The sequence below is a fragment of the Lathyrus oleraceus genome, chromosome 6 (assembly GCF_024323335.1).
Source record: "Lathyrus oleraceus cultivar Zhongwan6 chromosome 6, CAAS_Psat_ZW6_1.0, whole genome shotgun sequence".
NCBI lineage: Eukaryota > Viridiplantae > Streptophyta > Magnoliopsida > Fabales > Fabaceae > Lathyrus > Lathyrus oleraceus.
The window spans coordinates 430,542,547-430,559,853 of NC_066584.1; the positions used below are offsets into that span (position 1 = coordinate 430,542,547).

Consider the following 17,307-nt stretch of genomic DNA (forward strand, 5'->3'; position numbering starts at 1 on the left):
AGACAAACATATTTTGTACGTCAAGTTAATGTCAATTTGATGTCCAAACAAAAAGAGTATACCATAAACATGTACCAAAAAATAAAGATTAAAACTTGAATTCCATTTCATTCATCTAAAATTACATTACATAATCAATTCACATATAAATTAACATAGACTAAAATATCAAATTGTACATAAAAACACTTAAAACTACGAAACATATTTTTTTTCAAAATTCTTCCATTTCATTGTGTTCTTAAGAGTCATTTTAAGTTGATTTAACTATTGCTTTTGTGCATCAATTTTGCATCTTTATCTTTCAATTCTTCCTCCACATTAAACTAATTTATGAAGTTGATCTTCATTTCTTTTTTCTAAAATTTCCAACCACTTTTTTCTTCATGATAACTTATCATCTTTCACTTCAACATAATACCAAACATTGCCAAAATTCTTGATTGTTTAAGCATGGCCAAGTTTCCACATCGGCAACTAAGACTCTGTTGCTTCTTCGGAAAAGATGATTAAATCCTCAATTTAAAAAAAAGTTAATGTCTTCTCCATCATTACCATAAACTTTTGAAAACGTGAACGAATTTACGGACGTCATTCGTTTTCTTCGTCCTCAAAATGAAATGAACCTATTTCATACTATGAATCCTAATTTGTTTGATGAGATTGAAGAAAAAATAGTATGAACCCTAATTAGTAACTCAGAAGAAGAATTGCAAAATAGAATTCTAGTGATTCCAAAAAAACAAGTCTAGATTTATAACATGTAATTTACGTGACAACAACATCCTACTGACTACGAAGGATAAATTTTTTGGCCAAAAATAAATTGATCGTTTTTAAAATCAAGAGAAACACCGACCAATAGATATGGGAATATTAAACCAATAATTCATTTGAAAAATAAGACTTCGATTTTATCTTTTCCAATGCAGTGCAGTGATGTAACTTATTTCCTTTTATTTTATGGTGTATGAATAAAGACATCAAGACATAACAAAATGTCAATTTTCACGGTGAGTCGCATCAGTTAAGATTCTCAAGTGAATTTACAACTTTCTTTTTGGCTATAAACTACCAGTTAACATGCTAAACTTCGACTCCGCGGTTCTTATCATTGAGCTTTGGAATGTTTCCTTCCCAGAACTCGAGTAACTCATTCTTCATCCAAGAGATCACAACTACAGGTCCCAAAGTAGAAGGCACCTGCACAGACAAAGACAGAGAACTTTGTTAAGGGAGAAACCAAACAGTTGGGTTTTGGAGGCCCCACACTAGAAATTAAAATTTCCGAAGCTACCTGTACAATGATTTGCAAAATTAAAAATTTATACAAACTTAATATAGGATGCAAAATGGGAATTCCTCCATATATTTTATTAATATTAATACAGGATATTGCATAAGGTGGACAAGTAAATGAAAAATATTCTTGACTCTTGAAAACACAGCTCAATTTGACAATCATGAGACTCAATTGTGTAAAGTTGCATTTGAATTTTGAAACTCAACCAAACAAATAACTATAGACATTTGGGTATAGATAAATATGAAGTATGTAATTTTATATGTAGTTTATCCACTGGGGACAATTGTTTTGACAATATATCTAATTTGGGTCCAAGACTCCAAGTAAACAGATTTTGACAAACAAATTGTATGTATCAAATGGCAGTGCTTCAGCAGTGTACAGACTCGACAGTCAGTCAATACACATATATCAAAGAACCTCTCCCTACTAATACAGAATCTGTTAGTAAAAAAATGTTCCAACAATTTCAATTTATTGCTCCAATCCAAAGTTTGGCAAACACCACATTCGCGTCCATTTTTACAACAAGAGGATCAGGAGTTTGCACAAGGCCTCAACATCATAGCAATATATGCTACTATTGAAAGAGAATGGAAGAAACAGATTCACATAGATAATGAATGGATGAATGAATCTCCAGTCCTCATACAACAAAAATAGTAAATTTAGACTTATTCATTCCTACAAAATAATGTACTTTAGACTATAATGCAGTATTTCAGCATGAATAGATAGTGAGAAAGAGAAGTAAATAGTAAAAAGTTATATAGATTAAGAAATAATTGTGACTACTTTCATTAACCTGTTCTATAAACTAAACTTTTCTCAAAGTAATACACAAAATATGATAATTGAGACTACTAACAAAAGCTATAGAATGAATTATTAACCAGTATTGGTTAGTAGAGTTGCCAATAACACTTATCCGATGATAAAAAATTGAAAAAACATAATTACCAGATAGAGGAGTGCTGGTTGAGGTGAGTGAGTCAAGATACCAGCTGCCAAAGCAGTAACCAGACCAATGGCATATCCAGGCAGCGCATACCATATGTATTTGTGCCCCTTTGAAGAGTGTAACTCACTGAGTTTTATTGTATCCCTGCTCTTGCGATAATCAAAGCAGAGGACCAAAGCCAGGAGCATACCTGGGATAGCCTACAAGAGATAAGCAAAAGTCATTAACACCAAATACATAAGTGTAGACGAACCAAGACTATCAAAGTTTTATGAATTCTGGATAAGCTTAGGTCGACACAGAGCTGTAATGGTATTTTGAATTCGGTATTTGATAGTGTGTACGCAAATGCATGTGACACACTTCCACACACAGAACACTTTGATCACAATATGCCCTATTTAACTATTGCACAACTCAAAGGAGAAATTTCACTCAAATCCAACCAATTTGACAGAATACACCCTGTTCAACCTATTGAATGCATAAAAAGTCCGAAAATAGGAGAAGGTGAGGAGGTTACAGTAAAACTTCAGTATAGTGAACAACGACAATCTCTTCTTTTTCATATTCTTTTAACACTGTTCTTGCATGATATATTACAGAATATTTCTCATGAAGGCACTCAAAAAATCAAAATAAGTGACAATCTACACAACCTGCATGGTACTTAACAAAACATCGCTTAGAAAGAAACGTACACATCAGTAAATGCAATGCAACATACTATTACATGGATTGTAAGCAATAAAAGTATAATCTAAGTTTTAGAAATAGTTGACACATAGACAGATATAGTAATAAATCTCAGAGGGTAAGAATGAGATACCATGTCCCCTAAACCAAGCATCATGAATTCTGATGCACTCGTTCCTGGAATAACACGGCCCAACAAATTTCTTGGAAAGATAATCTTCACAGGTAACTCCAATTTCTTTGTTATTAGTTGCAACCCCGGAAGACTTAAACTACTAGCAACTGTGTGCATAGGATTTGATGCTTGCTGCGTTGCCACTGATACCATAACATTTGCCCCGAAAAATCTTTCAGAGTAGAAAACCCAGAAAATATCATATACAAATAGACAAAGGAGGAGCATAGCACAAATCTTGATGTTTGGAAGACGCACATGGCTTACAAATGCGATGCATATAGATATGCCTAACAAATTGTTCAGTATCCAATGACCAGAAACAAGCCAAGCAGCCACAGTAAAAGTGCATGTAAACAATAGCAATACTTGGATCCGTGTAAAAGATTTAGCGCAACAGCGTGAAACAAAAGGATCAGCCAAACCAAACTGCGACTTCAGATAGGCAGCATGAGGAGAAAGGCAGAAGAAAAGGGACGTCGCAGCAGCAATGGAAGTGAATATCGTGAGAAGCTGCGAGACTGTTGTGAACAAGTAGAACATCAGAAGCAAGCTACAAGAACTCATAACCGGGATCATCAATGCTTGAGACCTATCCAATGTAATGGATGCTTCCGACATATCCCGATTCCGCTCCATTTCTTTCCCATAATTTAATGCTCGAAAAGCAGATCCAAATGTCACAGCTACAGCAGTTGTGATAAGCGTAACCGGCGCAGGCTCTAGCAAATACACAAGTCTCCAAAGGGATTCCATCTACAATTATCTTTAAATCAAACTTTCATGCAATGTAAGGTAAAAACCAAGCACAGATAACTTTGCAACCAAAGCTGCACAGTTTTTAATTTTTCTTTTGCAAGGTAAAAACCTCAACAGTTAAAACAATGCAACCTGCATATAGAAAATCAAGCTTGTAAAATATATAAAAATTGAAATCATAATTTTGTTTAACCAATTGAACATCTTTCTGAATCCTGGACTATTTGATGCAAACGAAATCAACAGAAAAAATTGAAATTATAGTTTCATTTAACCTAAATTGATGATCTAATTTTTCTTTCTACGGAGCAATTAAACCGAATAATGTAAGCAAAAACTCTAATCAATCAACACGTACATGGATTAAACAAATAAATAACGCGCACTAAACATTTCGAATCGCCGAGTAAAAGATTTAACAAGAAACGATCAAAATTAAACAGGGAGATTAAAGTGTGATCTGAAAAACGGAAGAGAGTGAAAGTGGGAGATTAGGGTTTTGGGGAAAGACTAACCTTGGACTGTTCAAAGTGGTTTGAGAAACCTCTCTGTGATGAAATGGAGAATGATAACACCCTTTTTGCTGAGAGTGAAGTGAATGTTATATACCCATTTTCATTTTCGCACCCTCGACTTTACTTTCTTTCCAAAAGTTTCCCTTTTTGGTTCTCTCTCTTATACGTATTATTTTGTTGTAACAAACTCGCCTCCTCCTGTGTCTATGAAGGGCGGTGTGATTAGACAAAAAAAAATATTAATATATTGCTGTTAAGAACAACTTATTAAACGTTTCTATCTACGCATCAATTAAATCATACCGTAATTTCCTTTTATTATGTTACTTTATAAAATACCTTATTTATATTATGAAATGAAATCTTTTTTAAATAACTACTATTTTCAAAAAAATACCAAAATAATATATTTTTTTAAAAAAATTATTAATATAATTATTTTTTAAATAAAAAAAATTATATGAGTAAAACAGACGTCATATCAAATTGCGCATCCTTTAGACAATTGAACTAAGACGTCATGCTTAGTGACTCCCGCATGCAGTTCAAGCCAATGCAATTGACGCATGCTTTGAAATATTGAACGGCGGCGCCATTGTATGTGCCGCATATTTTGGGATGTTGAACTGTGACGTCATTGCATGTGGTGCATGCATGCATACATAGTGCATGCATTATTCCATGTGGCTACTGCTTTTGTTTTCGCACCTATAAATACAACATTACCTACCATTGTTTTTCACGCATCTTCTTCCAATCTTCTTCCATTTTTCTTCAATCTCCTTCAATTTTTCTTCAAAATATCTTCATATATGTGTCCTTATATTCACAAGAGAAATGTTGATTTAATTTATTCGGCACTAAGCCTCCGATGAAGATCCGACTATGGAATATAGAGAAGTTCGAACATCTTAACAGGACTTTGATCTGTTGGTTAGATAAAGACATTGCAGAGATGAAAAGAGTAGAAGAATTCAAAGGCTTTATACCACGTTCAACTAAAATGGAGAAGTTCGTTTCTGGATGAATGTTAAAACTGACAGAGATGTTCACATGATGATGTATATCTCTCACAAAATTGTTTTGATGGTTGTAATCGCATAATTATGTTATTTAGTTGTTGTATTTGTTTGTGATGTTGTTTAATTGTTGTAGTTGTTTGTGTTGTAGTTTAATTGTTGTTTAAATTATTGTTTAGTTGTTGTTTTTAAGTTATTGTATTTGAATCTCATGATATTTATGAAATGAAAGTTATTTTTAATATAAAGCAAAAGGTTTACATTTAAAATTATGTTGTTGTGTTTGGTCCAACACTGGGGCAGTTTGTACCATTATGTTCGGGATGACGACATGAACTACATAGTCTCACCATTTTGTTCGTCGTATCCATTTTGGTTCGAATACGAGTGTTATTTGGGCGATCATTTTTCTTTATTCGCATTATTTCATTGTGTCAGAGTATGTTCCCTTGATATGCAGACCAATAATCCTCTTTTGCTACCACATAAAAGCTAATGTTGTAAACATTGCATAGGTTTATGATTTTGTAAACGGCGGATAGTAAGTTGGAAGAATCTTGTTGAACCTTTGAACATGTCGCTATGACATAGGAGCAGGGCATACGAAAGGCTTGGAACTTTCCGCATTCACACCAACCTCTATCTAGTTTCACTCGATAGTGTCCCCTCGGTCTGCCTTCATTGTGATCCATTGACTCAGCAACACTGAACCAACATTTAGTACGGTTAAACACTAAACCATCAGTGCAAAAGCGGATGGAAAAGTATTGTTGTTTCCATCTTATGACATTGTCATGAGTATCGTTCCTTTATATTTCTCGTACCACCACGTTTCATCAATTTTTATAATAGATTTACAGAAAGTAAAACCTTTGATGCATGGTTCATACGCCTAGAAGAGTCGGTGGAATATGTCATTTCCACTAACATAAGTCTCGTCTGGGGTATATGGCGGCAACGTTTCCAAATTGACAATAGTCCCTAGAGCATAATGCTTAAGTGTCACCTAGTATTTCGAAAGCTCTTTGTACGATGTTCGCGAGATTATGAGTCTATCGGAATAACTAACTGCAAGTGTAGAGTCTATCACGTAGTTTTAAAAGATATCGATCCTACAAAGACCTAACTATCAATCTATCGTTTCTAATTGTTACGGTGATTATCTAAGGCGAATCAATTAAGAATGGGTGAGACGAAATTAAATAACTTTAATAAATTCAGACAAATAATATCGGGATGTGACATATTAAGGGTTGAGTTTTTTCAAAACTCTTAATGAAATTCTTTATCGAGGATAAGTATCTCAAGAAAATAGATACAATATGAACTTCACCTATGTGAATTTCGAGATAGTGTCGTCTCAAAGTGAGAGTTGAAATTTCTCTCATGAAAAAATCACGAAAACAGGAAAAACACACGACCATAAATAATGTCAGGCGAGAGATGTAGGCGAAGAACCATTAAAGAGTGTGTGTAAGATAATGACAGTATAATCACAAGGGATAACAGTTTAAAACATTGTTACCTAACATTCCGATTAGACTTTGAGTTATCTTTATTAAGGTTAAGTTCAAATCGAAAGATACTTAATTGCATTAACATTCTTTGTTTTCTCTTTTCTCGATTTGGTATTGTCATTATTAGAACAATTGAAGGATTATTGTAATTTATGAACAATAAATATCCATGGGTATGTTCCAAAATGACAAGAAAAATGAAAGTGACGCTCACATTAAAAATCTTTATAAAGAGTTATGTTCATTAACTCAAGAAAAGGACAAAAGAGAATAAAGTCACATGGACTAGTATGGTGGTCTCAAGCATTATGTCACTTGTCTCTTTCATCGATGACACCGACTTCGACTCTGTGATCGGGTCTGAGGGTGTGGGCGTAGAGGCGCTAGTGGTGACTTGTAGATGACACTTGTGTACGATGCATCAGAGCATTTGGGCTACTCACGGCAGCGCCAATGATGTTCCGGCATCCAACGATCGACCTTCTAGTGCTCTTATTTTTTTATCGTTGCTTAAGTTTGAATTTTGAATTCGAAAATAGACAACACTTTTTGAAGTGTTGCTGAATGATGACATGCAACTCTTGGAAAATGATGTTGTAGGCGAAACAACACTACTTTTGGTAAAAGTGTTGTTGAAAGGATGTTGTTTCATAAAAGGGTCGCAATCTTTTGAAACAATACAGACATGACATATAAATAAATCATTCCGAATTCAGAAATCACATCACAAAACACATATTCTCTTCAGAAAAATTCCTTATATTCGTGTTTTCATCTGTCTTGTGCAAACTCGAGTATAGGCTAAATTATCTTGAATATTTCTGCATAAAAACTCTAAAACATTCGAGAATGTTTGAAATACTATAAGAAAAATGTTTCCCTCATACCATCTAGAAGCATTATCTAATCATTTATAGAAAGGAACCGCTAAACTACTAGCTCCATTTTCTTCCCAAAACAGAAAACCCCGACAACAATTTCTCATATTTAACTATAACACCATTAAAAAGTATCATTCCAATCACAATTTCTCTTTCTCATTTCTTTATCATGATTTTTCTATCGTCCTAGCATTCTCTCTCTATATATAACTCATTACCTGAGCTTATGGTATTAAGTTACGACAAGTTTTATCACACGGATACGGACAGTCTATTTGCTTGCTTCTGTTTCTACTAAAATACCAGTCACCAACTGCTTCTGGGAATAGTCTGTAAAAGGTAGAGCAGTTTAGTCTGATTACATACAATGAACCAGATAAGATTATCATCATGTCTAAGTTGTCAAAGAGATTGCTACCTTTTTGTTTATTCTAGGAGAATCGTCTCCAAACCATGTTTCTTGCGATTCACTTTGGCAATGAGCAAAACATGAATTTATGAACATTCCCCCTCTTTTCGAATAAAAGTAGAACGGTTTCAAAGCTGCTAGCATGCTGAGCCTAAAACCTGAGCAGAGTGCATTGGATTAAGAAAAGTCAGTTCTATTTACCGCTAGAAGGATGGAATTTGAACATGTTTACAAACACTGAAAAATGTGAAATTGATGGCAGAAAAGTTGAAAGAGGAACCTTGCAATGTATTAATTTGGGCTGGTGTGCATGCCGATTTGTTCACCCTGCAGTGACTCCAGTACCCGAGGGGATCAGCTGAAGGTGGCGCCAATATATGATGAAACTGTTGAAATTTTAAGTCTATTAATTTCATAGTTCAGCAACCATGAGTTTAGTTGAATGTGCAACATAGAAAGTTAAGCATCAAAAACTATTACTTGGAATACATCATAGGCAGAGTTCAAGATAAAATACGGCGTTGATATATATTTCAACGCATATTGCGGAAAGAAGCACTGCATGAAAAAAAAAACGACTATATCAGAATCTTGTAAAATCTTCCTGAGACAATGGTGTCAGATCATAAGAAAACATACCAAGTCTGGATCCGAAAGCGCACTCGTGCAGTTTTCATTAAGGTTCTGCTCTATTCCCTGGTGTAAACAAAAAGTTGTCAAGTAAGTTTGTTTACTGTTAAGCAATTTTGTTTCTGTTATGCAACTTGAAAATTCAATATAGGTAATAATATGTTGATAATTACCTGCAATGTAACTAGACTTTTGAAAAAGTACCTCATAGTGTGATTCAAACTGACATCTCTTCTGAAAAAAAAAGGTGTAAAAAGTAATGTTAAAATTGAGATATTGCTGAAATGAGTGAAAGATAGAGTAAATTAAACGAACATACTCATCGAGGAAAAAACCTGCATCACTCAAGCATTTAACAGAAGCATTTGTTGGCAAATACTTAGTGAAGTTGTCACAATGGTGAAAGGTGGCTAAACCTCCTGCTGAACAGCCAGAAAGCAATGCCTATACAACATTCATAACCATAGTAGGTACTATGAACTTCATTCGAATCATAAAACATAATATAATCAATGAAATGAACCTAAACTTTTGATGAAAGAGTAACTATACCTTGTATGCTTTTCCTAAACCTTTTGGTAGAAGATCCTCAATAATGGCTTCCCAAATCTTTTGCCCTTTGAAGTAAAGCGTTGTTGTCTGGTTTTCATCACAATTCAGTAAAATATAATTGAAATTTTATGTTGCCCTATTTCATTTCAGTTTCACTTAATATTATCATATACACCATATACACCTAAAAGCATTTGGTTAAGATGACATATGTCTCTTCTAGAGTTTGAATCCAACTCAGGGCACGCAAAGGTGTTAAATCTCTTGAGGGAGAGCTTTGTCGCCTATTATAATCGTCTATTATAGTCTTCCTCGACTTGAGGATTAGTCTTTGCAATTGCATGCAGAAGGTACCAATTTATATCAAAATAAAATATGATCACATACCACTCATCTAAACATACACTAAAAAACAATTATATTTTTCTTGCAAAATAGAACTAAACTAAAAAACAAACTAGAACTTCAGCTTTTGTAAAAGAAAGGTTATGTTAAATGTGACTAAATATATTACATTTTCAAGATTTGATTAAGTTAGAGATGGACTAAAAAAATTACCTCATTTTTGAAGATTCGGTTTCCAGTAAATGAAGCTCCATCACAGTATCTCAGTTTCACCCGGTTCCAATTGTAAAAGTCTGGTACAGCACAGATGCACAAATTTAATTAAAAAGATAAAGAGCAAACTCTTATCAAAGAGTGAATATAATTTATTAAATTTTATAACCACATCAAGATTTTTAAGAATTGTGTTTTTAAAGTGAGTGATATGTTGGAGAAGTAACAATATTGTATAAATTATTATAAACAAAAATTTATCTTTTAAATTTATCTAATTAATATAACAGATTTGTTCAATAAAATAAAAATATATTTTTTAATAACAATAATTATTAAGAAGTTAAAACTTCAGGAAAGAAAAATTGAAACTTTAGAAATTTAAGGAAGAAGAAGAAAAATGATTGATTGAAGTATATATATCATTGTTGTGCATAACCATCAAATGATACAAGAGCAATGTATAAATAACATGAAAAAAATCTATCAATTAATCTAACTAACTTCAACTTGGTTAACTACCTCCAACAAACTACTTTCCAATATGGAAACTAATCTAACTAACTTTTGAAAAGTAACCAAAACAGGAAAGTAGTTACATTATGCAATATGAACTAATTAATCTTCAATATTTCAACATCCTCCCTCAATCTTAAACATGGTAGATGTCTAACATGTCAAGCTTGAAAATGAAGCTTTGAAACTTGCTTATGGCTGAGGGTTTTGTGAGAAAATCAACCAATTGTTCCTGTGATGATATATGTAACAACTTTAAAACACCTTGCTTAATTTCCTCTCTCACAAAGTGACAATCAATCTTAAGATGTTTTGTCCTTTCATAAAAAACAAGATTCAAAGCATGACACTTTGATTGTCACAATAAAGAACGGATGGTTTGCAACATAAGATGTGTAGATCTCTTAAGATGTAGAGAAGACAAATTACTGATCCAAAAGCTTTGTACTTTGCTTCAGGTGAAGATCTAGCAATGGTTTGTTGCTTCTTTGCCTTCTAATATACAAGAGATGAACCTATGAAAAAGCAATAGCCTGATGTAGACTTCATAAAGTCAAGACAACATGCCTGGTCTGCATAAGAATACAATATTTGCATATTTAATGATCTAGGAAACAATAAACCCTTGTCAGGATTTCCTTTTAGGTATTCGATGACCTTACAAACTGCATGATAATGTACTTGGCTAGGATTTTGAAGGAACTTGCTCAATTATTGTGTTGCATGTGTTATCTCTGGTCTGGTATTATTCAGATACAATAATCTTCCAACAAGTCTTTTGCATGAAGTAACATCATCAAAAGGCTTGCACTTATCTTGATGGAGTCTTATTGAAGGATTTAAAGGTGTATCAACAGGCTTGGATGCAAATAATCAAGTGTCCTTCAGTAGACAATTCCTTCATTTGAATGGGCCACCTCAAGACCAATGAAATATTTCAAGGTTCTTAGGTCTTTGATTTTGAAAGTGGTGCGTATAATCTATTCGATGTGATAAAACTCAGACATAGATGTGCCTTCCAAAATAACACCATCAACATAAACCAGTAGGACTGTGATGTGGCCATCCTTCAAAAGTGTGAACATTGAGTAATCTGAATTTGATTGAGTGTAGCCATGTTTGAGAAGTAAAGAGGTGAGCTTCTCATATCATTTTCTGCTATCTTTTTTCAACATAAAGGCTCTTGACAAGTTTGCAAACTTGGTTTGGTTTGCTGGATGTAATGCCTTGTGGAATACTCATGTATACATCTTCTTCCAAGTCACCGTGTAAGAATGCATTATTTACATCCAACTGATGTAAATGCTGATGATGGATGGCACTGCAAGCAATACTCTAATTATGGACAACTTGGCTACAGGTGGAAATGTGTCAAATAAATCCAGACCTTCAATTTGACTATAGCCTTTAGTAACCAACTTTGACTTGTAACTCTATACTGAGCCATAAGCTTTATGTGTGATCTTATAAGCCCACCTGCTTCTAATAGGTTTAATGTTTGGTGACAAACCAACCAATTTCCAAGTGCCATTGATAGATAGTTCCTATATTCCAGGTTTTATATCCCTTAACTAATTATCATCCTTGCAAGCTTCCTCATAAGTTTGTAGCTCAAAATCTAGTGTGAATGAGTTACAAAAGGATTTATGACAAGGTGACAAAAAATTAAAGGAATGAAAAGAAGAAATTGGATAAGGTATACCTGAATATGATGACTGGGATTGAATGTTTGAATTATTGCACACATAATCCTTAAGGTGTGTGTCTGAGAGTTCCTTGTTCTAATAGGTCTTTGTGAAATTTCTTGGTTGAGGTTGGTTTGTTGGTCGACATAATAAGGGACTTCGTTATTAGGTTGTATGGTTTTAAAAACTCATTCTCTATAGGTGGGGTCATTTTGTGAAGATTCAAGTTGTGTGTCATCAATGTCATTCATTGATTTGGGAGTATCAGGCGCAAATGGTGAAATTTCATATGTTTGAGTTTTATTGTTAGGGTATGTGTGATATTTCCAATTTGGCTGATATGGAAAAACATGATCATGATAATAACAATCCTTGAAATTAAAATATATTTATTGTTAATGTCTAATAGAATCACTCATTTGGCACCTTGCTTGAATCCCAAGAAAATGCATTTCCTACCTCTATGGTCAAGTTTGGTTCTATGGGAACGCAATGTGGATGGTACCAAAGATTTTCAAAATATGTAAGTCAGTTTCTTCCTTTAATATAAGATAATGAGGTGGTTTGTTATTCAAAATGGGGATGGTAACTCTATTCATAATGTATACTGTGTGATTGACAACATATGACCAAAATGATTTAGGGACATTGGCTTGGAAAATAAGAGCTCTAGTAATGTTAAGAATGTGTTGATAATTTCTTTCCACTTCCCATTTAGTTGGTGGATTCAACACAAATTTTTTGATTAAGAATGGCTTTGGAAGGATAAAATCATAGCATTAAGAATTCATGACCATTGTCACTTCTAATGATTTTAACATGAAAACTATGTTGAATTTCAACCATCTTAACAAAATTGATGACATTTTATCTAGTTTTAGATTTTCTTCTCATAAGAATGATCCAAGTGTATATGCTAAATTCATCGACAACAATTAAAAAATATGAATGATCATGACAAGATTTTATAGCTAAAGGTCCCCAAACATCAAAGCGAACAATATTAAAAGTCTGTTTTGATTTATTGAAACTTGCATTATAGTGAAGTCTCTTATGTTTAGCATAATGAAAAACATCATAAGAAGCTTTTTGATCAACTACAAGAAAGGGAAAATTATTATGAAGATGTGGAACCTTGTTTTGAAGGCTACTTCTAGGAAGATTCAATGGAGATACGCATTTAATGATAACAACTAGTGTTTAATGATGACACCTAATCTTTGATGACAACAAGTAAAGTCAAGCATAAAGAACTTAGAGTGGTTAAAAGTTTAGGTAAAAGCATATAAAGCACATAATCTTTAATGATATCAACTCTTACTAAAAGTTTATTCGTAGCGCTTTCGAGAAAGTCGTTTTGTGAGTGAGGAAGTTATAATTCTAGAAGGGTAGTTTTGTAAGTTCACCAATGAAGTTTTACTTTTACCTTGGTTGAACATTTCATCCATTTAGGGATAATTTGTTGGAATTCGAAGCTAAACTCGTAAAAAGCTTTGGTTTGAGGATCATGTGACCAAGTCTCTGTTAAGGTTCAAAAGCTCTGCCCACTCAAAAGCTTTTAATGATTCGAGATCAGCCTGGTGGTAAAATCTCATAGGTTATTGGTTAGCCCATGATAAAACCAAGTTCTGGTTAAAGGTCAACCCGTCATAAAAGCTTGATTCATTTCAAGATCACCCCGGTGGTAAAATCTCATAGGTTCTTAGTTAGCCCGCAATAAAACCAAGTCTCATCCCAGTGTTAAAAGCTCTCTCATGTTCAAGACCAGCCCGTGATAAAATCTTCGTTTGAATCTTGAAGGCTAACCACTCCAAGTTTCTTGTGGAAAGGTGACTAACTGCTTCAATCCATCATTTGGAAGGAAGACTCATCGCATCACTCATTGTTTTGTTGTTTGGATGGAAGTAAGACACAAACTTCATTTCCTTGTATAAAAGAGGTTTGAGAGTTCAACCTACTCAAAGATCTTAATTTTGTTAGATACTCTCAAGATGAAAACATGGGGACACGACTAAGTTATTTTTTACTAAACCTGTATAATTTATGGTGTTCTTCTTTTTCCCTTAAATTCTTTACATTTTCACATTTTAATTTTCCACTACTTAATTCATGATATTTTCTATAGATGTTTTCAAACTCTGATTTTGTTCCGAATATTTTTCTAAACTCAAGTTTCTACGAAACACACAACTTACCCCTCTCTTGTGTTTGGAATCACATGTCCAACAAGTGGCATCAAATCCTAACTCCTATTTAAGTATGACTTTCAATGCATCTTTAATGGGATCTTTGCTAAAAACACAACCACCTTTTAATAGTATTAGGTTTGAATTTGGCAATCTAGGTTTATAATCTTTATTCAAAGTATTAATCATGAATGATGGGAAACTATAACCAGTGGTCCATTTATTCCTACTTATCAAGTAAATAAACAAGTAGTAAATAAACCTGATTCCCTTTTGGACCAAAGAAGAAAAGAGAAAATTTGAAATAGATTTAAAAACTAAAAGCTTTATAATAATGTCTTTAGATGATAATATAATTTACTATGTTCACCATTGCAAAACTGCCAAGGAAATGTGGGATACTCTTGAGATGATATATGGACTTTCTCTAAGTATTCATTAAAAGGAGATGAACACACGAGGCGAAGAAGATGAAGATGTTACCTTCAAATGTTTTTTAAAATTTAGAAATATTATAAATTATATTGGAATGTTTGTCACTAAGAAATGTCTAAGAGTTAAGAATTAGAAGTTTAATCTAACTCTTAAATCAAAAGATGCGAGTCTTCATGAATTTTAGGAAAAATTAAGAAAGAAGGAAATCATAGAGAAATTGAACGAACTAGTTCAATTAGTCAAAGATGAAGAACCAAAAACTAAATCATCAAATTCATCAAACTCCTCATCAAACTCTTTCGAGAGAACATACTCAGTAGTTGAACGATCTTCAAAAGATTCAACATTGAATGAAGGAACCTAATGTTTAAGAAACTATGAAGATTAAGTATCCTCAAGTGGAATCTTCGAAAGAAGAAAATGAGGATGGACATCAACCACGGGGAGAAACATAGAAGAACCTTCTTCCAACAAATAAGTTGAAGTCTTCTTAAAGGCATCCTATGAGGAAGATAATGTTAAGGTAACTAAACCATCTTACAAACAATTTTTAGAATGAATGCTGAGTTGGTTAATGACAATGATAAATTTGGAGAACGCAACTTAGTTCTTAAGGAGCATTTAAGATCTCATGAAGAAAGTAATAAATCACTCAAGATAAAAATAACTAAAATTAGAAACTTAAGAGAAACTTGTGAGACCTGTGTCTCCATGAAAAAGGAAGTCAATGATTTGCATGAAACCTTAGACGAGTTTACCCAAGGGAAAGAAAAGCTTGACTTGATTCTATCGAGTCAAAGATCTTCCTTAATCAAGAATGGACTAGGACTCAAAAATGATATAAAACCTAGTAAAGGTATATATCATAAGAAAAATAATCGTAGAGTTTATAAGTGAACAAACTGTAAAAGAGTTAGCCATTTAGAGCTTTTTTGTTTGACCAACTGAAAAGATCTAAAGGTAACAACCTTAGATCTTCTCGAACTAATGCACCTGGGCCCAAGAAGATTTGGGTACCAAAGGTTAAACTTTAGTGTTTTGCAAGTATGTTTGGCAGCTCAAAACTTTAATAATTATTAATGGAGTTGTATAAAGTAAATAGTATACTTCCAAGTATACAATATGAATTCTTTGATCCATTGTACGATGATGTCAAATATCAATCATAGTGATCAAAGCAAGTGTTTTGAGAATATATCAAAGTTTATGATCCTCAGTGATCAATTGAATGGATACGGTTGGAATTGACATATTCATCTTATTACTTTTTCCAAATCTTGCATCCAATAATGTGTAGAGAAGGACACACCATGATATGTCTGGTATTCCCCTTTAAGGTTGAAATGATCGTAAAAATATGATTAATCCTTTAAAATAGTGGATTTAATTTTTCTCATCTTAATAAATTATTTTTACTAACCAAAAAATATGAGTCTCCTAGTGCTTTATAGAAATGAGGTACAAATAAGTTGAACATGGGTGCAAAAAAGACATAAAATCCAGCACAAGGCCCAAAATTCCCCAAGGAGGATGACCAACAAATGCCCAATCAATATGCACTTTATGGCAATTGATTGGAAAGGATTGGCATGCATATTTTCTAATCAAATCCAAGCCAAATGTGTGCTCAAAGGCAATAAAATCCCAGTATTAATGATGTTCGCTCAAAAACCTAAAAGATTTTATAAACCAAATGGTTAGAACCATTAGCCAATCGATTGACACTCCAAATTTGGAATGATTTCTCCTTGATTTTCAATCAGCATAATCTCCATTTATTGCTTGCGTCAAATACAATGTCAAATCATCAAATGGCATGCTATAAAAAAGTATGCTCCTTTCATTATCTCTTGCATCTCAAAATCATCTCTTTTAGAATATTTCTTGTAAGTTCTCTTGATGTAAGCATCATCATGGCCTCCTAAAGCCAAAAACCCATAGAAACACCAAGTATGGATGTATTTGCTGTTAGGTTGATAAATAAGAAACAAGTAGAGAAGATGATAACCCTAGGGAAGAAGGTGATTTAACCTTGGTACATGGAGACAAACCTCTTAAAAAGACACAAACCATATCATCAAATCTATCAAGCCTCCCTAAAAGATTTCTTCACCCATATACCATATAGATCATTCCCAAATCTAGTAAGAGTATTCTACCTAAACCTAAAACTTTTAGGAACCTTACTAATAACATATGTGAGGGGAGTAGAGATAGCCCTCCATAAAGATCACTTTGGAAGAATCCTTAAGCTATCTTATGTAGGAAATTTCTATAGTCTCGATAGGCCCATAGGACTTAGAAACTTCAAACACTCCACAATCCCAAACAACATTGTCATCAATCCTGTGGAGAAAAGGAAAGTCCATTTCAAATCCATTCACTTAAAACCAAAGGTTAAGATCCTTCACTACATTCAAACTAGGATTCTTTTTCATGGGAACATAAATCAGAGTTATGTCATTAAAGAAGATGTAGTACCATATGGCGTTTGACCCAATAAATTC

The 17,307-nt window shown here is 33.4% G+C and overlaps 2 protein-coding genes across 3 annotated transcripts; both read right to left on the bottom strand.

Annotated features, from left to right (window-relative positions):
- Positions 1 to 937: 937 nt before the first annotated feature.
- LOC127091830 (signal peptide peptidase-like 1) lies at positions 938 to 4,642 on the bottom strand. 2 transcript variants are annotated; one of them, XM_051030541.1, is made up of 4 exons: positions 4,413 to 4,642; positions 3,097 to 3,894; positions 2,267 to 2,467; positions 938 to 1,203 (listed from the first exon to the last, which is right to left on the bottom strand). In XM_051030541.1, exons 2-4 carry the CDS (start codon positions 3,892 to 3,894, stop codon positions 1,087 to 1,089), a joined length of 1,116 nt encoding a protein of 371 aa, XP_050886498.1. In that variant the 5' UTR covers positions 4,413 to 4,642; the 3' UTR covers positions 938 to 1,086. The 2 variants fall into 2 exon arrangements, with proteins under 2 accessions (XP_050886498.1, XP_050886497.1); XM_051030540.1 differs by having other exon boundaries at positions 3,097 to 4,029; positions 4,413 to 4,639.
- Positions 4,643 to 7,833: 3,191 nt separating this feature from the next.
- Positions 7,834 to 12,025, bottom strand: LOC127096087 (pectin acetylesterase 9). The gene is made up of 10 exons (XM_051034707.1): positions 11,971 to 12,025; positions 9,979 to 10,058; positions 9,421 to 9,507; positions 9,188 to 9,312; positions 9,042 to 9,102; positions 8,878 to 8,934; positions 8,719 to 8,796; positions 8,519 to 8,624; positions 8,248 to 8,396; positions 7,834 to 8,159 (listed from the first exon to the last, which is right to left on the bottom strand). The coding sequence occupies exons 1-10, from the start codon at positions 12,023 to 12,025 to the stop codon at positions 8,136 to 8,138; spliced, it is 822 nt and encodes a 273-aa protein (XP_050890664.1). The 3' UTR covers positions 7,834 to 8,135.
- Positions 12,026 to 17,307: the final 5,282 nt, after the last annotated feature.

Excerpts from the sequence above, each read along its gene's own strand:
- LOC127091830 (XM_051030541.1), bottom strand. The coding sequence starts at position 3,894 with ATGGAATCCCTTTGGAGACTTGTGTATTTGCTAGAGCCTGCGCCGGTT. Across the intron at positions 2,468-3,096 it reads TGCTTGGTTTAGGGGACATG|GCTATCCCAGGTATGCTCCT; the intron begins GTATCTCATTCT and ends TATCTCTTGTAG. Across the intron at positions 1,204-2,266 it reads AACCAGCACTCCTCTATCTG|GTGCCTTCTACTTTGGGACC; the intron begins GTAATTATGTTT and ends TTGTCTGTGCAG.
- LOC127096087 (XM_051034707.1), bottom strand. The coding sequence starts at position 12,025 with ATGGCACTTGGAAATTGGTTGGTTTGTCACCAAACATTAAACCTATTA. Across the intron at positions 10,059-11,970 it reads ATTAAACCTATTAGAAGCAG|ACTTTTACAATTGGAACCGG; the intron begins GTGGGCTTATAA and ends GTGCTGTACCAG. Across the intron at positions 8,797-8,877 it reads CGCTTTCGGATCCAGACTTG|TGCTTCTTTCCGCAATATGC; the intron begins GTATGTTTTCTT and ends TTTTTCATGCAG.